The sequence below is a fragment of the Coregonus clupeaformis genome, chromosome 40 (assembly GCF_020615455.1).
Source record: "Coregonus clupeaformis isolate EN_2021a chromosome 40, ASM2061545v1, whole genome shotgun sequence".
Classification (NCBI taxonomy): domain Eukaryota; kingdom Metazoa; phylum Chordata; class Actinopteri; order Salmoniformes; family Salmonidae; genus Coregonus; species Coregonus clupeaformis.
Window position 1 is genome coordinate 26,029,141 of NC_059231.1, and position 25,654 is coordinate 26,054,794.

At 42.8% G+C, this 25,654-nt stretch overlaps 1 protein-coding gene across 1 annotated transcript; it reads left to right on the forward strand.

Annotated features, from left to right (window-relative positions):
- Positions 1-3,521: 3,521 nt before the first annotated feature.
- On the forward strand, positions 3,522-17,624 carry LOC121571604 (renin receptor). The gene is made up of 9 exons (XM_041883159.2): positions 3,522-3,642; positions 4,467-4,597; positions 4,691-4,819; positions 4,950-5,045; positions 5,167-5,304; positions 7,300-7,353; positions 7,506-7,655; positions 16,326-16,445; positions 16,601-17,624. The coding sequence occupies exons 1-9, from the start codon at positions 3,564-3,566 to the stop codon at positions 16,793-16,795; spliced, it is 1,092 nt and encodes a 363-aa protein (XP_041739093.1). The 5' UTR covers positions 3,522-3,563; the 3' UTR covers positions 16,796-17,624.
- Positions 17,625-25,654: the final 8,030 nt, after the last annotated feature.

The following is a 25,654-nucleotide window of genomic DNA, read 5'->3' on the forward strand; positions in this document are numbered from 1 at the left end:
ATCATGATCTTTAGTTTAGAACGCAATTAGTTTGATCAGCTGTGTTTACTAGGGATGGGGGAAAAGTGAGACCACTCTGGCCGCTGACGGCTGGAGTTGCCCATCCCTGGCCTATATGGACCCTGGTTGGTTAATTTATGATCATATACCCCCACTCAGTGGATGTACTTGATATTACAGGTGAAGAGAAAGTGAACGTTGATGTTTTGGGCTACAGCATTGGTCACCGACTACTCGATCCTAGTCGATCAGCAAACATTTCCGTAAAACCCCCAACGATAAAGCCTCGCGGTCCTATTTTTTTTATTCGTTTCGCGCTGTTGGTGGTAGGCGCACTTGATTCTGCAGCCCTAGCGCCCGGGAGCCAAAGTGTTCCCATTTTGAACCATTTCATGTGTCTGAAGGTAGAACTCCGCCTATCCCGCAGACCCAAAGAGCAAATCAGGTGTCTACCGCTGGCCAATCAGATAGCTCAGATCACCATAGACTGTAAAAATAAACCTGGAACGCACAGCAAAGTTGATATTGTGAATGAGCTTTCAAAACTTTGAAAACCATGACTAGAGAGAGGCTTAACGAACAGGCTACAGAAAAGAGCTGCTGTTTTAATGAGTACGTTAATTTTTCCGTTTTTTTTTTTTTCTCTTGCTACAACAAGAACTGCAGCTGCAATGAATGATTAGCAAAATATTCAGATAAGCTTGCGTTGTTATTATTTGCGGATTGTGTCTTTTTTTACTATCGAGGAATATTTCACTTTCTACTTGAGTTTGGCCGTCAGCTGGATGTTTGTGTCCCTTTTTCTCAGCAGAGGGGGGAGAGGCAGCTATGGAGACAGATAGCTGCCAAAAGGTTGAACGTACGTATCGTTAGGACCGTAAGACAATCCATACGTAAATTGTTAGGATCGTAAGAAAAGCCATGCGTGAAACATGAAACGTAACTGTTAAATTAGACCTGTAAACATACTATGTTACTACTATGACTGAACATTTACATGTTCAATTCTTACTTTGTCTCCCTTTACTCAGTTACATAATTGTTTTATATGTCCAAACTTTTGTCAGGAATGTGGCATCTGCAAAGGACATGAACCGAAAGTAGGTAGTCGAAGTTAGCTAGTCAGTCAAGCAACTGTAGCCCAGATGTTAGAGTTGCTTTGCAGCTTCCGGTTTAATTTCCAAAATAAAAGTCTAGAGCTTGTTTTAGAACGGCATTCGATAACGACGTTATATCAGTAAATGGTGTAGTATAGACTTGGGCCTTCAGCAAATGACTTGTGTGAGAATGATACTATAAAGACCCAGAAGACTCCCGAGTGGCGCAGCGGTCTAAGGCAATGCATTGCAGTGCTTGAGGCGTCACTACAGACCCGGGTTCAATCCCAGGCTGTGTCACAGCCGGGACCTGGAGACCAATGAGGCAGCGCACAATTGGCCCAGCGTTGTCCGGGTTAGGGCAGGGTTTTGCCGGCCGGGATGTCCTTGTCCCATCGTGCTCTAGCGACTCCTTGTGGCAGGCCGGGCGCCTGCAAGTTGACTTCGGTCGCCAGTTGTGCTGGCTTCTGGGTTAAGCGAGCAGTGCGGCTTGGCAGGGTCGTGTTTCGGAGGACGCATGGCTCTCGACCTTCACCTCTCCCAAGTCCGTACGGGAGTTGCAGCGATGGGACAAGACTGTAACTACCAATTGGGGAGAAAAAGCGGTAAAAGTAGAACAAAAAAATTATATATAAATATATTTTTTAAGACACAGAAGAGCCTTGTCTAGAATAACCGCCTGAGCTGCAAAATAGAAAGTAAATATGATTTAGGCTAGGCTTATTCTGCTATCTAAATATGCCATGCTGTTGTGTGTTATTTAATGGCCATATAATTGCATAATTTATTTTTATAGCTGCGTGGGGCTATTGTGGTGATCATGTAACCTAATGAATCACACTTTTTCCAGTATTTGGTAGGCCTTATATTGTTTTTGCGAATTCCACTCTGTATGTAGGCTTGTTATAGCCATTTGCATTGCACAACCCCATCACGCAGAGGCTATATCCATATCAATAAATGAGACAAAACAAAATATTGATTAAGTCTTGGCTGTAACCTGTCCTGAGTGAAATAGCCAAGGGGTCCCAAATGGTCAAGACTATCTATAGCCTATTCTTATTGCCAGATCTGTTTTCCCTATCAGCCAATGCATGTGCTTCTTCAACTATTTAGTTTAAAATGTATTTAGAGGCTATATTTAGAGGCCTGTGAGCTAGGGTCTCTTTTTAAGGGGAGACCTATAATAAAAACAGTTCTAAAACACAAATAGTTATAAAATTATTCCGCAAGACACTAGTACCCAAAATGATATCCTAAATTGCAATGCCTACAAGTTGAAGGCCTATTTTTTTTTTGGGGGGGACTTAAATTAAACATTGAATTATTAAAGTGATATACTGAAGAACTTTGGAGAATTTAGATAATTTTGAATACGCACATGGATTTCAATAAACAAATGGATATTCTCTTTGATTTAGTTCCTATTACAACTCAGACAAATGACAGAATTGATGACATACTGACTGACTGACTGAACTGAATGAAGCGTGAATTAAATGTTCAAATATATTGGAATGATGAGTTGCACTAAGTCATGCATGCTCAAAACTTTATTTGGCTAGTAGGCAAATAGGTCTACATTAGGTCTACATCACAAGCTCTTCAACTGGGCAGCAGTATCACGATGGAGGGAATAGCCTATACGGAAACTACCTAAGACCACTGCAACAGAGTTATTGTAAAGTGTGGGAATAAGCTTATGCCAGACTTAGCCTACGTTTAACCTCTCCCTTGTTCATTTCAAAGTCCATATGTTCATGACCCGATACATATAAATCATGTCAAATTATTTTAAATTAAACCCTCCTACAGAATATGCTTTGGCAAGATTTTGAATGATTAAAAAAATGTCAAAATATTCAATAAAAAAAAATATTTTGAATGGCAAAGACTCCAGTGGTCATACATTATTCATAGCTTCACCAAACATCTATTATTATTCTATGTTTCATTATTCTTGCTATATACAACTGGTATGAAAAAATGTATGCACTCACTAACTGTAAGTCGCTCTGGATAAGAGCGTCTGCTAAATGACTAAAATGTTATGATTGCAGACAGAGCCCAGAGAATGGGATGGTGCAATATTTAATTATTGGGCCTATATCCAACTGCAAAACCTCATTGCTACAGAACTGTTTTTAATTGGTTAATGTTGCATAGGATTACATTTTTTAAGTCGTGTAAAAATAAATCTGAGGGGTAAATTTTGACTCAAAGTGATCTAGACTCAGAAAAGGTTGGTGACCACTGTACTACAGTATATAGAATAGCCCCTGCTTGTGGTATTGATTTTCATTACCTGAAAATGTCAAAGGACAGAGACAATGAACTCCATATTTCAACAGCCATACAATAGAAATCAATCATTGTAATTTCTGCAGAAGACCAATTCATACCCATCATGCATTGCTACCATCTTCGTGACAAGCGAGTCAGTTGATTTACGGTACAGCAAGGAGAATGATGTCGCTGGAAAATCGCAGATGGATGGAGGCTTTATTCACCGTAGCGCTTATCTACTGCTCGGCTTTTACGTCAGGTATAAGATATGGAAATCTTCTGATTATTTACCTACTGATCTAGATCGTTTTCTGGAAATGATCTCATGCAGATAACGTTACTAGTAGCGAGTCCTCTGCCTGAAAATGATAGCTAGCTAACTACAGGAAATAGCTAGCTAGCAACTAGTACCGCTAATGAAATTAGAATCCAAATTGAAAAACACTTCCAATCCTGTTGATAGAAAGATAGTTAGCAATAATTTGTGGCAAGCCATGTTTTTTTCCCTTATAAATATGGTGATATAACGAATAAATACTGCTTGTTGGGCCTAATTACCCTAGCATGCTAGCTAGCTAACGTCAACTTGACAGCCAGCAACCCGCACCAGCTGGGAGTGGGACGACATAATCGCCAGCTAACGTGAGCCATTTCCCACAGTTTAATCCATTTTGTCGTTATGAACAACAATATCTAGCTATCCATTCTTAGCTGTCTTACTAACCAGACTCACAGGGGTGCAACTAGCCAGTTCAGTATCATGTGACAGACAGTACACCAACATCTGATTCACTTAACTTCCTCAAACATGATTCTGCTTTCCCAGTCACGAGACTCCAGCTAACTAGCTACTGTTGCCCGGCTCTGCCATCCATGAAAAAGTGTAATTCGCTGTTTTTAATTAACAGTCAAGTGGGACCAAATAGCAACACTATACTGTCAGAACCGATCTAGATTAACCTCCATAGTCATATGATATTGCACAGTATGGAATGACCTCACCCAAGCCAAACAGTAGTTAGCTTTGCTATGTAGACATTATTGGAAGTTGTTTATAGATCAATTCCTTCTGTTTTCCCTCAGATGTTCAGGGGGACAGCCTCACCATATTGCAGGCCCCTGAGTATGTGTCCTTCCAAAAGGGAGACTGGCCGATCTCAGGGGAGAAGATTCCAGATATGGTGGCTCTGACTATGGGTTTCTCCATCCAGGAGGTACACACACACACACTGATCCTATGTTTGAGCAGGTATGCAAGCCTATTTTGTTGTATATTATATACTAACATCTTGTGTCTGTGTGTGTAGGATCTCTCCTGGCCAGGCCTCCGGGCAGGTCCTTTGTTCCAGCGTCCCAAGGCCAACGTGCTGGTGGTGGTGAGGGGGGTGGACAGCCTGGCCCTGCCCCAGAGTGTGGCCTCCTACCCCCTAGAGAATGTGAGTGTGACGAGAGTTCCAATCAGTAGGGTGGTGGTTGGGGAGCAGCAAAATTGTGAGATTCCTTTTAATCAGATTCTTCACAGAAGCTCTGTTATTAATAACCTATCCCTTGTTCCCTCTCCTCCAGCCGGTGCCCTTCACCCTGGACAGTGTGGCTGAGACGGTTCACTCTCTCTTTGCTGAGGACACTCCTGTGGTGCTCCAGCTGGCCCCTAGTGAGGAGGTACTGTATGGAACAGCACATTATTGGATGAGCACCTGAGTATGTGTTGCTGTGTTTCATTACACAGAGGGTTGGTATGTGCAGGTGTTGGTAATGTTATCCTGTGTATGTGTGTCTACAGAGGCTGTACATGCTGGGAAAGGCCAACGCTGTGTTTGAGGACCTGCCTGTGACCCTGCAGCAGATCCGCGCTCGTCTCTCCCAGGATGGCTCTGTGCTTGCCTCCCTACCACTCAACTCCCTCAGCCGCAACGCTGAGGTACATGCATTAGTCTCGTCACGATGCCAACAATTTACTAACGATACCAGGCCAAGTATCACGATAACGAGTAGTATCGCAATACCGCATGGTAAAAAATTCAGTGGCCTAGCGTCCTGTTTGCCCTGTCCCCCGACACTTATTCCCATTTTCTAAACATTCATATGTTGAATTTAACTTCACACTGTTCACTGTATAATAGAATACTGCATAGAATGGCTAGCTAATTAGCTTATATTTGAAAAGGCCTGCCTGTAATTTGGCTGGAGGAAGGAATATACATGCATAATGATCTGCATGTCATTGTGGCAGTAAGGGGAAAACACTGCATGAAACCTTTACTCTTCAGTTAACACACAGGCACACACACACTACCTCCCTCACACACACGGTCTTCCTCATAAACACACACACACCATTTTTTACATGGTTAGTGAGTGCATAATTATTTTTTTTCTTCATACTGGTCCCCCGTGGGTATCGAACCCACAACCCTGGCGTTGCAAGCGCCATGCTCTACCAACTGAGCTACACGGGACACCACTCTCTCTCTCTCTAAAACATACACACTGCTCCATTAGGCACCAAACATAATGTAAGGAGCACCAGAAAGAGATAGATTTGTGATAGTTTAGGCTTACATTAGGCCTATATGAATCCTACTTTTTAAGCACATCTCATGAGTAGCAGATCATTTTCCTTTCTTCCTGTGCCAATCAAATTTCCCTAGACCTAGTGTCAAGTTAACAGGTTGTTAGCTTTCTAGGTAACATGACTAAACAACGTTTGTTATCAAAAAATTATCGGCCTGGGATTAGTTTAAAACGGCCCGTGACATGGTTTGTGAAATTATATCAAATAAGCACGAAATCGCACAGGAAGAAAAAAAAAGAAGGTAGCTCTGGTAATGAGTCATATTTTTTTGACCGTTTAAGCAGAGACAATATGTTTTTCTTTGCTGTAAAGCTGCAAGCTGTTTTTCCTCTCTGGCACTGCTGCGTGACAGCAAACTTGTAAAGCCTATGACTGGCCTGTGCTGTTGGTTATACCAGGGATGAAATTATATACAGTGTATCAACTTTGCTCGCTCTGAGCGCTGCTCCAATGTATCAAATGTACAAATGTAACAACAGAAGACTCATCAGGGTCTGCATCCCCCCTCGCCATCATGGTCCTCTGTAGCTCAGCTGGTAGAGCACGGCGCTTGTAACGCCAAGGTAGTGGGTTCGATCCCCGGGACCACCCGTACACAAAAAAATGTATGCACGCATGACTGTAAGTCGCTTTGGATAAAAGCGTCTGCTAAATGGCATATTATTATATTATATTATCACAGCTAAATTACATTTTTAAAACTGATGTAGGAATAATGTGCAGGAAGAGCGGACGGAGAGATGCAGGTGACTCCTGTGTGGCTCAGTTGGTAGACTGGCGCTTGCAACTCCAGGGTTGTGGGTTCGATTCCCTAGGGGGGACCAGTACGGAGAGAAAAAAAGTATGAAATGTATGCACTCACTACTGTAAGTCGCTCTGGATAAGAGCATCTGCTAAATTACTAAAATCTAAGTGATGGCTGGAAAGGGATGCGGCTGGTGGATTATAGCTGCTACACGTGATATGCGCATGAAAGTGAAGTGGACATTATTGGACTGGTGCATACAAGAGACTAGTTGCTGTTACTTAAAAAAATGTAACAGAATTGATAAACAACTGACTTAATACATGTTTTATAACTGCCGCCAGCAGGCTCTTTAGATCGATATGGGCAACATTTGGTAGTATCATATGAAATGTTACTACGGTATTCTACAATGTTGGTATCATAAGTATCAAGCCGTTTTAGTACCGTGATATTACCGTGGTACCGGTATACCATGCAACACTAACATGCATAAATAGTGCTGGTTCTGTCTGCGTCCCTCGGTAAAAGTGAACAAGAACGGTAAGGGTTGACCACTTCAAATGTTGACCTCTGACCTTCCACTCTCCCTATAGGCTGATCTGCTCTTCCTGTCTGAGGTCCAGGTTCTACATGACATCACTGCCCTGGTAAGACTCTGAATATATAATTTGTTGGGCACAGGGGCATTGGATCATTTAAATCTGAGCACCGCAGTGCCATCCCCAGAGCCTTACAGCATGTGCTACTTCTTCATTATTGTGGCTAACGCTTGTCGTCTATCCCCTTCACACTCCTGTAGCTGCAGAGACACAGGCACCTGGCCAAGGATCACTCCCCTGACCTGTACTCCCTGGAGCTGTCTGGCCTGGAGGAGCTGGGCCGTCGCTACGGACAGGACTCCTCTCAGTACCAAGACGCCGCCGCCATTCTGGCCAATGTCCTGCAGAAGGTAAGCACAAGGGGGAATGCCCATACTCTGTATTCATAAAATGTCTTAGTGGTGTGACTTACTCCTAAAAGGCCAAGTACAGAAGGCAATGGTTTATGGTTGTAAAAGCCATTTATGTACACTGAACAAAAATATATAAATGTAAAGTGTTGGCCCTGAAATGTTCCATATGCACAGAAAGCTTATTTCTCTCAAAGTTTGTGCACAAACTTGTTTTCATTCCTGTAAGTGAGCATTTCTCCTTTGTCAAGATAATCCATCCACCTGACAGGTGTGGCATATAAAGACACACTTACACCTTGTGCAATCTAAAATGTGCAGTTTTGTCACACTGGCTTTGTGTGGGTGAGCGGTTTGCTGATGTCAACGTTGTGATCAGTGTCCCATAGTGGCGGTGGGTTTATGGTATGGGCAGGCATAAGCTACGGACAATGAACACAATTGCATTTTATCGATGGCAATTTGAATGCAGAGATACCGTGACGAGATCCTAAGGCCCATTGTCGTGCCATTCATCCGCCGCCACCACATTTCAGCATGATAATGCACAGCCCCATGTCGCAAGGATCTGTACACAATTCCTGGGAACTGAAAATGTCCCGGTTCCTCCATGGCCTGCATACTCACCAGACATGTCACCCATTGAGCATGTTTGGGATGCTCTGGATCGACATATACGACAGCATGTTCCAGTTCCCGCTAATATGCAGCAATTTCGCACGGCCATTGAAGAGGAGTGGGACAACATTCCACAGGCCACAATCAACAGCCTGATCAACTATGCGAAGGAGATGTGTCGCGCTGCATGAGGCAAATGGTGGTCATACTTAGGGCTGTTGCAGTGACCGTATTACTGCCACACTGGCGGTCACTAGTCATGAAGGCAGTCAAATTACACGTGACCATTTAGTCACAGTAATTAGGCTTCTCCAAATTCGGATGCTGTTGATGGTCATTAGTAGCCTACCAAACTTGCTAACTGCCTTTTACTCAACACTCTATTGTCCCTCTAATCACTCTGACATCAATGCAAATGTAATCGAAAATCTAATCAAACACTTCATGAGAGCTCATGTTGCGCAACATTTCTCTAGGTTATGCAATTGCGCGAGAAAACCGAGTGATGGCCTCTATTAAAAAGAGGATCCCATCAGCTTTCTGTAGGCTAGGCCTAATATATTTATTTATCAACTTTCCTAATATTAAGCACGTTGCTTATCTTTATATAGCCTACCTGGCTGGTATGAAAATGAACCACGGGAAAAGCGTCCTCCATTCGCTATTTAAGTGCATAGATGACGTATTTTTTCCCGCTGCCCCTGTTTCGAGACATGTGCATGATAATGGTCCATTCTAAATCAAAACAAATTTCACACATATATGATTTAGTATATGTGAAGATGAGATTAAATCAAGAATAGTCTGATGGGTGACAATATTTGCCTATCACTTATTAATGCTATATTATCACTTTTTCGAATCATAGTCGCCCACCTCATGTAGCCTGGCCTATATGCTTTGATAAGGTTTGTATCACAGCTAAAGTGGATAAATAACTTCTTAAAATTAAGCACATTTAATCTGCTTTACAAGGGGTGTATAGCCAAACTGGCATACATAAGCAGCGCATGAGTTTCAAGTTTGGGGAAGATCATTTTCACCATAAAAATGCACCTTTATAATAAAAGCATTACATGCGTAATCACATTTGCGGTCACTTTTGATATTGGTGTTTTCCCGCTAATGGAACATTCACGCTTATAGCATACTGCCATGTGTGCATTGCTGCGCTTATAATGGGAAGAAATAGCCTAATAGTTTATCAACATTTTAAGCTAAACATTATGCATAAAAAAGTAAATGTGGACAGTTCTTCCAAAATCTTCAATATGCACCTCAGAGTTGGATAAGGACGTGCGCAGTTGTCACCGATGTGTCTGTCTTCACTTGTAGCCTGTGAGAAAGACCCGATCACGTGATGAGAGCCCATGTGAGTGAGAGGTGCTTCGGGGCGCGCAGCAGTCAGGGAGAAGCGCACAACGCAGCACTCCGGGCCAAGGGCACAATGGCCACTTGCTGCAGAAGGCATGGATTTTTTTAGGGTGCATTACGGCCACACAAAGGGGATGCCGCCATAAATTTCGAGGCATTATCAAGTGCTTGTCAAATTGTGAATGCGAGACTGAAGTGTGTACAGCCTGCGCAAAAAACAAAGCAGAGCTCATGCCTTTCAAGCGACCTTTTTCAAATCATCATTAGTCGCATCATGCAGCCTTACAATGTATGAAAAATCAAAACATATAGCCCAACGTTTGTAGAACAACTAAAGTTACATTAATAACTCTAAATTAAGCATATAGGAATACCTATTTCTTTGTTAACCGGTCAACACAGAATAGCCGCATGTGCGCACTCCCTCAAATTGTTTGGAGAAAATATCCTTTCTATTTTATTCAACTTTGTTCAATTGTGTTCTTCATACTATAAAATAATGCAACGGAATTCTAAGCAAATCTTGTCTGCTAAATGAACTAGTGTAGCCCACAGCCATATGCCATAGCCAGATCAGGACCTAACAACTCAAGAGTATGTTCTTCTGAAATTGACTACATTTTCTTCAAATCATGCTTCTTTAGACCTGTCTAAAATAAACATTGGATTTGTTGTGAAGGTGAAGGCTATATTACATGGATTTATTAGACTTTTTAAAATGTAGATGTTCCAAAGTTCTGCATCAGTGGCTTATTTTTAAGGTGTGACCAACGGATGCATATCAGGTGAAATCCATAGATTAGGGCCTAATTCATTTATTTCAATTGACTGATTTCATTATATGAACTGTAACTCAGTCAAATCTGAGCAAATTGTGCATGTTGCGTAAAAACAAAATCTGTGTAGATGATTACCATTAAAACGCTCTCTCGTTATGTTTATATTTACATCAACAGCATCATCCCGGATACCCTAGCCTAGACCCAATCCAATTCGCATACCGCCCAAACAGATCCACAGATGACGCACTCTCAATCGCACTCCACACTGCCCTTTCCCACCTGGACAAAAGGAACACCTATGTGAGAATGCTGTTCATTGACTACAGCTCAGCGTTCAACACCATAGTGCCCACAAAGCTCATCACTAAGCTAAGGACATTTACATCATTTAGCAGACGCTCTTATCCAGAGCGACTTACAAATTGGTGCATTCAACTTATGATAGCCAGTGGGACAACCACTTTTCTTCTTTTTAATTTTTTTATGGGGGGGAGGGAGGTAGAAGGATTACTTTATACTATTCCAGGTATTCCTTAAAGAGATAGGGTTTCAAGTGTCTCCGGAAGGTGGTCAGTGACTCCGCTGTCCTGGCGTCGTGGGGGAGCTTCTTCCACCATTGGGGTGCCAGAGCAGCGAATAGCTTTGACTGGGCTGAGCGGGAACTGTGCTTCCGTAGAGGTAGGGGAGCTAGCAGGCCAGAGGTGGATGAACGTAGTGCCCTCGTTTGGGTGTAGGGTCTGATCAGAGCCTGAAGGTAAGGAGGTGCCGTTCCCCTCACAGCTCCGTAGGCAAGCACCGTGGTCTTGTAGTAGATGCGAGCCTCAACTGGAAGCCAGTGGAGTGTGCGGAGGAGCGGGGTGACATGAGAACTTGGGAAGGTTGAACACCAGACGGGCTGCAGTGTTCTGAAGAAGTTGTAGGGGTTTAATGGAACAGACAGGGAGCCCAGCCAACAGCGAGTTGCAGTAATCCAGACGGGAGATGACAAGTGCCTGGATTAGGACCTGTGCCGCTTTCTGTGTAAGGTAGGGTCGTACTCTGTGAATGTTGTAGAGCATGAACCTGCAGGATCGGGTCACCGCTTTGATGTTAGCAGAGAACGACAGGGTGTTGTCCAGGGTCACGCCAAGGTTCTTTGCACTCTGGGAGGAGGACACAATGGAGTTGTCAACCGTGATGGCGAGATCATGGAGCGGGCAGTCCTTCCCCGGGAGGAAGAGCAGCTCCGTCTTGCCGAGGTTCAGCTTGAGGTGGTGATCCGACATCCACACTGATATGTCTGCCAGACATGCAGAGATGCGATTCGCCACCTGGTTATCAGAAGTGGGAAAGGAGAAAAGTGTGTGTCGTCTGCGTAGCAATGATAGGAGAGACCATGTGAGGATATGACAGAGCCAAGTGACTTGTGTATAGAGAGAATAGGAGAGGGCCTAGAACTGAGCCCTGGGGGACACCAGTGGTGAGAGCACGTGGTAGGAGCGACCTGTCAGGTAGGACGCAATCTAAGAGTGAGCAGCGCCGGAGATGCCCAACTCGGAGAGGGTGGAGAGGAGGATGGTGCACAGTAGGCAGCGGATAGGTCTTGAAGGATAAGAGCAGAGGAGAGAACGTTTGCTTTAGCAGTGTGGAGAGCCTCCGTGACACAGAGAAGAGCAGTCTCAGTTGAATGACCAGTCTTGAAACCTGACTGGTTTGGATCAAGAAGGTCATTCTGAGAGAGATAGGAGGAGAGTTGGCTAGAGACGGCACGCTCAAGAGTTTTGGAGAGAAAAGAAAGAAGGGATACTGGTGTGTAGTTGTTGACATCGGAGGGATCGAGTGTAGGTTTTTTTGAGGAGGGGTGCAACTCTCGCTCTCTTGAAGACGGAAGGGACATGGCCAGCGGTCAAGGATGAGTTGATGAGCGAGGTGAGGTAAGGGAGAAGGTCTTCGGAAATGGTCTGGAGAAGAGAGGAGGGGATAGGGTCAAGCGGGCAGGTTGTTGGGTGGCCGGCCGTCACAAGTCGCAAGATTTCATCTGGAGAGAGAGGGGAGAAAGAAGTCAAAGCATAGGGTAGGGCAGTGTGAGCAGGACCAGCTTGACTTAATAAATGAGGATCGGATGTCGTCAACCTTCTTTTCAAAATGGTTGATGAAGTCATCCACAGAGAGGGAGGGGGAGGAGGAGGATTCAGCAGGGAGGAGAAGGTGGCAAATAGTTTCCTAGGGTTAGAGGCAGAGGCTTGAAATTCAGAGTGGTAGAAAGTGGCTTTGGCAGCGGAAACAGAGGAAGAGAATGTAGAGAGGAGGGAGTGAAAAGATGACAGGTCCGCAGGGAGTCTAGTTTTCCTCCATTTCTGCTCGGCTGCCCGGAGCCCCCTTCTGTGAGCTTGCAATGAGTCGTCAAGCCATGGAGCAGGAGGGGAGGACCGAGCCGGCCGGGAGGATAGGGGACATAGAGAGTCAAAAGATGCAGAAAGGGAGGAGAGGAGGGTTGAGGAGACAGAATCAGGAGATCGGAGGGAGAAGGATTTAGCAGAGGGAAGAGATGATAGGATGGAAGAGGAGAGAGTAGCGGGAGAGAGAGAGCGAAGGTTGCGACGGCACATTACCATATGAGTAGGGGCAGAGTGAGTAGTGTTGGAGGAGAGCGAGAGAGAAAAGGATACAAAGTAGTGGTCGGAGACTTGGAGGGGAGTTGCAGTGAGATTAGTAGAAGAACAGCATCTAGTAAAGATGAGGTCAAGCGTATTGCCTGCCTTGTGAGTAGGGGGGGACGGTGAGAGGGTGAGGTCAAAAGAGGAAAGGAGTGGAAAGAAGGAGGCAGAGAGAAATGAGTCAAAGGCAGACGTAGGGAGGTTAAAGTCACCCAGAACTGTGAGGGGTGAGCCATCCTCAGGAAAGGAACTTATCAAGGCGTCAAGCTCATTGATGAACTCTCCAAGGGAACTTGGAGGGCGATAAATGACAAGGATGTTAAGCTTGAATGGGCTAGTGACTGTGACAGCATGAAATTCAAATGAGGAGATAGACAGATGGGTCAGGGGAAAAAGAGAGAATGTCCACTTGGGAGAGATGAGGATTCCTGTGCCACCGCCGCGCTGACCAGATGCTCTCGGGGTATGCGAGAACACATGGTCAGATGAGGAAAGAGCAGTAGGAGTAGCAATGTTTTCTGTGGTAATCCATGTTTCCGTCAGCGCCAAGAAGTTGAGGGACTGGAGGGTAGCATAGGCAGAGATGAACTCTGCCTTGTTGGCCGCAGAACGGCAGTTCCAGAGGCTCCCAGAGACCTGGAACTCCACGTGGGTCGTGCGTGCAGGGACCACCAGATTAGAGTGGCAACAGCCACGTGGTGAGAAGCGTTTGTATGGCCTGTGCAGAGAGGAGAGAACAGGGATAGACAGACACATAGTTGACAGGCTACAGAAAACGGCTACAATAATGCAAAGGAGATCGGAATGAAATGAACTAAACATCTGGGAAAGCGAGAGAACGGGGCCTCCCTCACTTACGTTTCACTGAAACACTCACTCAAATATAACTCTCCCAACTTCCACTTTAGAAATTATAATTGTTGTAAACTACAGCGGTTCAATGTTTTCTAGGAATAGACTCTAACTTAGTTTATTCAGCTAGCTAACTTGGTACAGTATTCTTCCGTGAAAACCTTCCAGGGCACCGAATCCTATGACGCCATAGCCAACTAGCATGCCAGCCTCCAATAACACAGTTTAGCACCAATACTCGGTTACAACAAACCACCAGTGTGTTAACACGCCAAGCAGATCATTCGTGTCCGTGTCTAACGTTGTGTACATTTTTGGGTTAGTTTTGACAGTTTGAGTGAGTATGTCGTCAATTTATTCAGCCAGTTAGTTAGCTAGAATAGTTAGCATACTAGCTAGCCATTGCTCTCTGCCAGCGAACCAACCCCTCCTCCCATGGCACGAACACACAGAGAGAGCCAAGCTAACGTTAACTAGTCACCCATGTCCCGAATTCCCTTGAACGACTCTGGTTACCAGTATGTAAAAACAAAACACAAATGTAGGTTATAACTTACCCTTAGTAGCTACTGTTAGCCAGTTAAGTGCAAAGCTAGCCACTGAATCGATTCAGCCAGTTCGCGTCTGTCCCAACGGAGAGAAAGCGTCTCCAAATATTAAAGATAGGTTGTTCCAGCTATTGTTTAGTTAGCTATCCAGGTAGCAACAAGCTAGCTACATTTCGAGTACAGTAGCTACTAACTACCTAATGTTAACGCTTCAGATAATGAGGTTAGAAAAACAGCTGAATGGTAGGCAGCTAGCTGGCATAATTACAGGTACTCTTAAGCGTGAAATAACTTTGGAAACAACTATCCACAGTTGCTAATAGTTACCAGTAGCTACCTGCTAGCTAGTCCAGGTAGTGGGTTAGCTAGCCTCGTGCTTCACCGGGCTCAGCCGAATACAATACTTACCTACAATAATGACCTATAATAACCTACGATAACTACCTACAACCTATAATAACCTACGATAACTACCTACAATACCTAACTACAATACCTACCTACAATCTAAATACATGGTTTAAGCTTTACTCGACACCATATAAGCCAGAGAGAGACACAACCTTACCCAACGCCTCCTAGGGACCCTGGGACTAAACATCTCCCTCTGCAACTGGATCCTGGACTTCCTGACAGGCCGCCCCCAGGTGGTAAGGGTAGGCAACAACACGTCTGCCACACTGATCCTCAACACTGGGGCCCCTCAGGGGTGCGTGCTTAGTCCCCTCCTGTACTCCCTGTTCACCTACGACTGCATGGCCAAGCACGACTCCAACACCATCATTAAGTTTGCTGACGACACAACAGTGGTAGACCTGATCACCGACAACGATGAGACAGCCTATAGGGGGAGGTCAGAGACCTGGCCGTGAGGTGCCAGGCAAACAACCTCTCTCTCAATGTGAACAAGACAAAGGAGCTGATCATGGACTACAGGAAAAGGCGGGCCGAACAGGCCCCCATTAACATCGACGGGGCTGTAGTGGAGCGGGTCGAGAGTTTCAAGTTCCTTGGTGTCCACATCACCAACAAACTATCATGGTCCAAACACACCAAGACAGTCGTGAAGAGGGCACGACAACACCTTACCCCCTCAGGAGACTGAAAAGGTTTGGCATGGGTCCCCACATCCTCAAAGTTCTACAGCTGCACCATCGAGAGCATCCTGACCGGTTGCATCACCGCCTGGTATGGCAACTGCTCGGCATTTGACCGTAAGGCGCTACAGAGGGTAGTGCGTATGGCCCAGTACATCACTGGGGCTAAGCTTCCTGCCATCCAGGAGCTATATACTAGGCGGTGTTAGATGAAGGCCCAAAACATTATCAAAGACTCCAGTCACCCATGTTCTCTCTGCTACTGCATGGCAAGCGGTACCGGAGCGCCAAGTCTAGGACCAAAAGGCTCCTTAACAGCTTCTACCCCCAAGCCATAAGACTGCTGAACAATTAATCAAATGGCCACCTGGACTATTTACATTGACCCCCCATTTGTTTTTACACTGCTGCTACCCGCTGTCTATTGTCTATGCATAGTCACTTTACCCCTACCAACATGTACAAATTACCTCGACTAACCTGTACCACCGCACATTGACTCGGTACAGGTACCCCCTGTATATAGCGTTGTTATTGTTATTTTGCTACTTTTTATTATATTTTACGTTAGTTTATTTGGTAAATATTTTCTTAACTCTTTCTTGAACTGCATTGTTCGTTAAGCGCTTGTAAGTAAGCATTTCACGGTCAGGTCTACACATGTTGTATTCGGCGCATGTGACAAATTTGATTTGATTGACCAACTGTAGTGTATTTCCACAATCTCTTTGTTCTACCTCCCTCTCGACTTCCTGTGCTTTAGTTTGGTGAGGACTTGTTTGGTCTCTATGGTGACAGCGCGGTGGTGGAGGTTGTCACGGTGAAGAACTTTGAGGCGCCACTGACAAGGAAATCTCGCTCAATCCTGGAGTCCAAACAAATTGTGAGTGCATTTAATGTTTTTTCTACATAATCTATGTACATTTATGCTGTTACACAGATCATAAGCCTGTTTAGACTTATTTCGATCTTCATAATTCATAGATATGGTTTCAATGGATGCAAATATTCTCTCTATACCCCTCTCACCCCCTGCAGAGTAACCCTGGCAGTCCCTATAACCTGGCCTATAAGTATAACTTTGAGTATGCCGTGATCTTCAACATCGTGCTGTGGCTGATGATCATCCTTGCCCTGGCTGTTATCGTCATCTCATACAACCTGTGGAACATGGACCCAGGATATGACAGCATCATCTACAGGATGACCAATCAGAAGATCAGGTTGGACTGAAGTCTGCCCAGCAACACTCCAGCCCTCCAATTAGCCCTCTCCTAGTGAAACTTTGTTTTTCTTGTTTTGTGTGAAAAATAAAGATGTGGAGCTGAAGGTGTAGACCTAATTCTAAATGGGTTGGATAGGTTTAAGCAATATGGTGAAAATTATTCCACTTAGCATTGTATAAGCCATGGTTGCACTAATTACAAACCATATGGCATATACCTATTCCACCTCTCAGCTATACACAAGCTTCTAGTGGTCGGTTATGGATTTAGGAGTAGACATCAGAGTAGCAGTTGTTCAGGTGGAGGTAAGTCTTATCCAATATGTATGACATGTATGAGAGATGCAGTTTATTGGTTAGCACTTTTGAGAAATTGCACAGAGGTTAACTATACAGCAGCTGTAGTTGTGTAGTTTAATGATGAGTTGTAACACTGTAGAGCTTTCTCTGAGGCCTAGTCCTGTACCTTTAACCCCACACTTCACATTCCTTATGAGTGTCCTCTTTAGTCGTCCTACTTCCCTGGTGATTTCAAATTTCCAGTTTTATTTTTATTGTAAAAAGAAAAGGTGATTATTCTAATTCCCTGAAAGACTGAGAATTCTGGGGTGTGTGTGTGATGTAAATGTTTGTCTTGCTATTTGAAACTGTTTTAAGTTAAAGTGAAATCTAGGTGTGTATATATTGAAGTTAGAAATACAAATATCCTGAAGGAAACTGCTGTATTGGAATTGTGAGAAGGTCTGTGTAACATTCACTGGCAGGTTGCATAGGCGCCTTGCATGCATTTTGCGGTTGTGTGACTTGTCAAATGCGCAATAAATTAATTACAATCTGTTTGTACTTTCCTTCATCAGTCAATTGTATTTCACACATTTATTAAACCACCGTAGTCTAGAAACCAGTGAGACATTGGCACAAATGACCTTGTAAAAATGTCCCATAGTTTTATAACATTTGTCTGACACTGAGTTTCTAATAAACAAACTTGTTCTTACTCAGTGACATGACATGTTTACCATAACCAAAAATATTATTCAGTTGATTTATCCAATACAGGAGATCACGAGATGAATGTACTCATTGAGTTACATGTAAATAGCCAACCAGTGAAGCCATGTAGCGAAGCTCCACCTCTAAAATAATCTGCTATATGTAACGGGTTTGGCGTGGTTTTGTAACTGTTTTGGTAACAGCAGATCCACTGTACTACGAAAACACATTGTTCATGTTAATCTTATGGTATTGAACGCACATGGTTTCCATGTGTTTGATATCATTCCATTCACTCCATTCCAGACATTATTATGAGCCGTCCTCCCCTCAGCAGCCTCCTGTGGATATGAAGTAACGGTACATAGGCTATACATCCATGTCAATGATATTATCTTGTGATATGTTATTTCAAGAATATTTTGCTCAACCTGTAGGGAGATTATACTTTTTAAATTGTTTGATGGGGGGTTAAAGTAATTTGGTGGAAAGCCTTGCAAGTGCTTATATCTCCCTATCTGTCAGTCTATCTCTCTCTCAACCAGCATATAGACAGTGAGGAAGATTCGGGCCCACATTGCTAAGAGAGATCAAGAGGAGAAGCCAATCTTCACACCATGTGGTGTTATTGGTAAGAATACTGACTATGACCGTGATCTTAGGTAATTCCATAGATGTGCAACAATGCTGATTGTTAGCTACCTTTTTATAACAATACCAGGGGTAGGAACAGTACTTTAAAATGACATAGGTAAGAACACTGGCATTACCTAACAATGCCAGGGGTAAGAACATTACCTAAAAATGCCACAGGTAAGAAAATTACATAAAAATCACATACATAAAAACACTGTCATTAAGTAGTATGCTTTATTTTAGTTTAACCTGTTGTTGGCTCTCTTCAAAAGTAAAAGATCAATAGGAAAACGAAAAAGAATAACTCACGATCTACAGTAATCCTTTAAGTGGACCACAAAAAATATTAAATATATAGGATGCTTAATAAGTGACAACAAACAACAAATATATAAAGATAACTTTATTCCATTACTCAACAATATGAAAGCAGATCTAATCAAATGGAATAATCTTCCCATAAATCTTACAGATTGAATAAACCTCTTTAGAATGGCATGGCTGCCAAAGTTTTTGTATTTATTTTCGGTAATACCAATTACCCCACCGAATACATTTTTAAAAAAAAGTATACTTGGTCATAACAGACTTTATGGGCAAATAAAATTCATAGAATAAAAAGGAAAGTATTACATTTTATTAAGTCTGAGGGTGGTTTTAACCTTCCAGACTTGGAACTGTATCAACTCGCTACCCAAGGCTTTTATTTGCGACATGTAGTTAAATGCACTAAAGAGGTACAATGGGTACATATTGAAGCTGCGCATTCTCATCCCCAGAATCGTTTTACGTGTCTCCTTTCAAAGGATAAAGCTAAGAACATTAACAACTTCATAGTTAAGAACACTATAACAATATAGAAGAAAATTAAACATATTCTACAAGAACCAATATCACTCCCTAAAAACACAACCTTATGGAACAATCCTTAGATAGCTTTTCAGAATTCACCGAAAAATTGGTCCACATGGAAAACTAAAGGCATAGAAACCGTAAATGACTTGGTAACAGTCATTGCAGATTGCATATCCAACTGACAATCTCTTAGAAAAAAATGTAAAAAATTGGTACCAAGACTAAAAAAGAACTGATGTTGGTACAAGATGGAGGGAAAAAATAACTGATGTTGGAACAAGATGGAGGGAGAGTTGGCGCATAACTAACACAATTACAGTTAACGAAAAAGTACGCTTAATCCAGTATAAATTAATGTATAGAATTTATTATACAAGAGACAAAATTCACAAATTCTACACCACAAAGGCAGAGTCATGTTTTAAGTGTAAAACTAATAACGATTAAATAATCCATGCTTTATGGGAACGCTATAAAGTCCGGAAGTTGTGGGCGGGGCTAGAAAGTTAGCTGTCAGAAATATTACAATGTCTGCATATTTCAAGACATGGCAAATGGGGATGTAGTCAAATCAAATCACATTTTATTTGTCACATGCGCCGAATACAACAGGTGTAGACCTTACAGTGAAATGCTTACTTACAAGCCCTTAACCAACAATGCAGTTTTAAGAAAAATTAGTGTTAAGTAAAAAATAGATAAGTAAAAAAAATAATTAAAGAGCATCAGTAAAATAACAGTAGGGAGGCTATATACAGGGGGTACCGGTGCAGAGTCAATGTGCAGGGGCACAGGTTAGTCGAGGTAATTGAGGTAATATGTCCCTTATCCCCAGTCCCCTGTAGCTCAGTTGGTAGAGTATGGCGCTTGCAACGCCAGGGTTGTGGGTTCGTTTCCCACGGGGGGCCAGTATGAAAATGTATGCACTCACTAACTGTAAATTGCTCTGGATAAGAGCGTCTGCTAAATGACTAAAATGTAAATATGTACACTACCAATCAAAGGTTTGGACACACCTACTCATTCAAGTGTTTTTCTTTATTTTTACTATTTTCTACATTGTAGAATAATAGTGAAGACATCAAAACTATGAAATAACTCATATGGAATCATGTAGTAACCAAAAAAGTGTTAAACATATCAAAATATATTTTATGTTTGAGATTCTTCAAATAGCCACCCTTTGCCTTGATGACAGCTTTGCACACGTGCCATTGGAACACAGGACTGATGGTTGCTGATAATGGGCCTCTGTATTCCATTACAAATCAGCCGTTTCCAGCTACAATAGCCATTTACAACATTAACAATGTCTACACTGTATTTCTGATCAATTTGATGTTATTTTAATGGCCAAAAAAAATGCTTTTCTTTCGAAAACAATGAAATTTCTAAGTGACCCCAAACTTTTGAATGGTAGTGTACATGTAGTCATTTCATAGCCTGTGTGTCATTGTGGTACCCAACAATGGTTAAGAACTATGGCATTACCTCACAATGTCACAGAGAAAACTGCCTACAATGGTATAGAATGGCATAATACAATGGCACTACCTAACAATGCCATAGTTAAGAATACTGGAATTACATAACAATGCCATAGAGCTAACTACAGTGCCTTGCAAAAGTATTCATCCCCCTTGGCGTTTTTCCTATTTTGTTGCATTACAGCCTGTAATTTAAATAGATTTTTATTTGGATTTCATGTAATGGACATACACAAAATAGTCCAAATTGGTGACGTGAAATGAAAAAATTACTTGTTTCAAAAAATTCAAAAAAATTAATAATGGAAAAGTGGTGTATTCATCCCCTTTGCTATAAAGCCTCTAAATAAGATCTGGTGCAACCAATTACCTTCAGAAGTAACATAATTAGTTAAATAAAGTCCACCTGTGTGCAATCTAAGTGTCACATGATCTGTCAGATGATCTCAGTATACAGTGGAGAGAACAAGTATTTGATACACTACCGATTTTGCAGGTTTTCCTACTTACAAAGCATGTAGTGGTCTGTAATTTTTATCATAGGTACACTTCAACTGTGAGAGACGGAATATAAAACAAAAATCCAGAAAATCACATTGTATGATTTTTAAGTAATACATTTGCATTTTATTGCATGACATAAGTATTTGATACATCAGAAAAGCAGAACTTAATATTTGGTACAGAAACCTTTGTTTGCAATTACAGAGATCATACGTTTCCTGTAGGTCTTGACCAGGTTTGCACACACTGCAGCAGGGATTTTGGCCCACTCCTCCATACAGACCTTCTCCAGATCCTTCAGGTTTCGGGGGCTGTCGCTGGGCAATACGGACTTTCAGCTCCCTCCAAAGATTTTCTATTGGGTTCAGGTCTGGAGACTGGCTAGGCCACTCCAGGACCTTGAGATGCTTCTTACGGAGCCACTCCTTAGTTGCCCTGGCTGTGTGTTTCGGTCGTTGTCATGCTGGAAGACCCAGCCACGACCCATCTTCAATGCTCTTACTGAGGGAAGGAGGTTGTTGGCCAAGATCTCGCGATCATGGCCCCATCCATCCTCCCTCAATACGGTGCAGTCGTCCTGTCCCCTTTGCAGAAAAGCATCCCCAAAGAATGATGTTTCCACCTCCATGCTTCATGGTTGGGATGGTGTTCTTGGGATTGTACTCATCCTTCTTCTTCCTCCAAACACGGCGAGTGGAGTTTAGACCAAAAAGCTCTATTTTTGTCTCATCAGACCACATGACCTTCTCCCATTCCTCCTCTGGATCATCCAGAATGGTCATTGGCAAACTTCAGACGGGCCTGAACATGCACTGGCTTGAGCATGGGGACCTTGCGTGCGCTGCAGGATTTTAATCCATGACGGCGTAGTGTGTTACTAATGGTTTTCTTTGAGACTGTGGTCCCAGCTCTCTTCAGGTCATTGACCAGGTCCTGCCATGTAGTTCTGGGCTGATCCCTCACCTTCCTCATGATCATTGATGTCCCACGAGGTGAGATCTTGCATGGAGCCCCAGACCGAGGGTGATTGACCGTCATCTTGAACTTCTTCCATTTTCTAATAATTGCGCCAACAGTTGTTGCCTTCTCACCAAGCTGCTTGCCTATTGTCCTGTAGCCCATCCCAGCCTTGTGCAGGTCTACAATTTTATCCCTGATGTCCTTACACAGCTCTCTGGTCTTGGCCATTGTGGAGAGGTTGGAGTCTGTTTGATTGAGTGTGTGGACAGGTGTATTTTATACAGGTAACGAGTTCAAACAGGTGCAGTTAATACAGGTAATGAGTGGAGAACAGGAGGGCTTCTTAAAGAAAAACTAACAGGTCTGTGAGAGCCGGAATTCTTACTGGTTGGTAGGTGATCAACTACTTACAGTGGGGGAAAAAAGTATTTAGTCAGCCACCAATTGTGCAAGTTCTCCCACTTAAAAAGATGAGAGAGGCCTGTAATTCTCATCATAGGTACACGTCAACTATGACAGACAAATTGAGAATTTTTTTTCTCCAGAAAATCACATTGTAGGATTTTTTATGAATTTATTTGCAAATTATGGTGGAAAATAAGTATTTGGTCACCTACAAACAAGCAAGATTTCTGGCTCTCACAGACCTGTAACTTCTTCTTTAAGAGGCTCCTCTGTCCTCCACTCGTTACCTGTATTAATGGCACCTGTTTGAACTTGTTATCAGTATAAAAGACACCTGTCCACAACCTCAAACAGTCACACTCCAAACTCCACTATGGCCAAGACCAAAGAGCTGTCAAATGACACCAGAAACAAAATTGTAGACCTGCACCAGGCTGGGAAGACTGAATCTGCAATAGGTAAGCAGCTTGGTTTGAAGAAATCAATTGTGGGAGCAATTATTAGGAAATGGAAGACATACAAGACCACTGATAATCTTCCCTCGATCTGGGGCTCCACGCAAGATCTCACCCTGTGGGGTCAAAATGATCACAAGAACGGTGAGCAAAAATCCCAGAACCACACGGGGGACCTAGTGAATGACCTGCAGAGAGCTGGGACCAAAGTAACAAAGCCTACCATCAGTAACACACTACGCCGCCAGGGACTCAAATCCTGCAGTGCCAGACGTGTCCCCCCTGCTTAAGCCAGTACATGTCCAGGCCCGTCTGAAGTTTGCTAGAGTGCATTTGGATGATCCAGAAGAGGATTGGGAGAATGTCATATGGTCAGATGAAACCAAAATATAACTTTTTGGTAAAAACTCAACTCGTCGTGTTTGGAGGACAAAGAATGCTGAGTTGCATCCAAAGAACACCATACCTACTGTGAAGCATGGGGGTGGAAACATCATGCTTTGGGGCAGTTTTTCTGCAAAGGGACCAGGACGACTGATCCGTGTAAAGGAAAGAATGAATGGGGCCATGTATCGTGAAAACCTCCTTCCATCAGCAAGGGCATTGAAGATGAAACGTGGCTGGGTCTTTCAGCATGACAATGATCCCAAACACACCGCCCGGGCAACGAAGGAGTGGCTTCGTAAGAAGCATTTCAAGGTCCTGGAGTGGCCTAGCCAGTCTCCAGATCTCAACCCCATAGAAAATCTTTGGAGGGAGTTGAAAGTCCGTGTTGCCCAGCGACAGCCCCAAAACATCACTGCTCTAGAGGAGATCTGCATGGAGGAATGGGCCAAAATACCAGCAACAGTGTGTGAAAACCTTGTGAAGACTTACAGAAAACGTTTGACCTGTGTCATTGCCAACAAAGGGTATATAACAAAGTATTGAGAAACTTTTGTTATTGACCAAATACTTATTTTCCACCATAATTTGCAAATAAATTCATTAAAAATCCTACAATGTGATTTTCTGGAATTTTATTTCTCATTTTGTCTGTCATAGTTGACGTGTACCTATGATGAAAATTACAGGCCTCTCTCATCTTTTTAAGTGGGAGAACTTGCACAATTGGTGGCTGACTAAATACTTTTTTTCCCCACTGTAAATGAATCCCTGCGCTGGTCTGCTAAAACCTGTCTGGCCTTTACATATAACTGGTGTGTATGTCTGTGTCTGTGTATGTTGAGTTCTATGTTTTCTGCTTCTCTTTATTTCCTGTCTCCTCAGGCTTTAATAAGAAGGAGCAGTTGACGTCGGATTCTGATCCATCGGCAGCCATAATGACCCCTGAACCTGATGATGATGTTGATGTCATCGCTAACAGCGGCCCGGCGCTGTGGTCAGAGACAGCAAGTGTGGATCCTGAGGTTTCACTGGATAACGGGCTGGGACCAATCAATGATCATTAAAAATGTCTTGAAAAAATATACATTCATAGAACTGTACGTCTAGTCAGATTCACTTGAGGACAGATTTTAACATCTTTACAGCCCAACACACTAGCAATAGACTATTAGTCTTACTTTACCGACTTTAGTGAAAGCATTCCCATAGAAAATGTCACCATGACCATAATGATGACTGATTTTGAGACCAAACAGTATATGACATGATAAGTGATTCAATTTCATTTATGTTGTATGGGCATAGGAGTGAGGTTTCTGAACCAAAGTATCCTAACAGGATATTGTAATATTATTGATTATTCACTGATCTATGGAAGCTTTTCTTTAACAGCCCTCCAACAAAAAAAAAGATGTATGTTGACATGCCCTTGCTGTCTTAGTCTCTCTCCAGTGTGCCCATACTCAGTGGTATGGGCACTGAGTACTGAGCACTGAGTTTCTTACAACAGATACCTGTTGTAACTCCAACTTTCACTCACATCAGTCACTATGCCAGTGTGAGGATTGTGTGAAATATGAAGTTATTATATACGTTGATCTCAGGTCAGTATTGGGTCCAGTGAGCCTAGTTTAACCTTTGACCCCAGATTACCCTTTTGGCTGCAGCGTGTGATGGCCTGCTCACCAACCCCTCCACCCAGGGATTGAGCTGGCTTGATCCCCATGCTGCAGCTTCACTATCTGACCAGTAAAATGTCAATACAAACTTGAAAAGTATCTGAATGACTTGTCTTTTATTGTGCTGTATGCATATAACTTCTCAGAATATAAATTATGAGCAATTAGATATTAAACTCTCTGATGAACATTATCAAGAACTGCTATGAATCATCAAAACATGTCTTACATATCTGCAACTTGAAATTATACATGTTATGTGGACCATGAGTAGCCTACATATCAAGTCATTTGATACTATGAAGGAAAATTAGAAGAATTGACTTAAAATATTTGTGAAATGTTATCCAATTCAAAGTATTTAGTATTTAATATCATATACATTTAAATTTGTAACCAAATAATAAAGTAATAAAACATAGGCTTGGATACAAATAATCTTCTCATTCTATGGTCTCATATAGCTAGATTGTCCACTTCCGGAAACAACAGGATGTTCTTCTGAA

Excerpts from the sequence above, each read along its gene's own strand:
- LOC121571604 (XM_041883159.2), top strand. The coding sequence starts at position 3,564 with ATGATGTCGCTGGAAAATCGCAGATGGATGGAGGCTTTATTCACCGTA. Across the intron at positions 4,820-4,949 it reads CCTCCTACCCCCTAGAGAAT|CCGGTGCCCTTCACCCTGGA; the intron begins GTGAGTGTGACG and ends CCTCTCCTCCAG. Across the intron at positions 5,046-5,166 it reads AGCTGGCCCCTAGTGAGGAG|AGGCTGTACATGCTGGGAAA; the intron begins GTACTGTATGGA and ends GTGTGTCTACAG.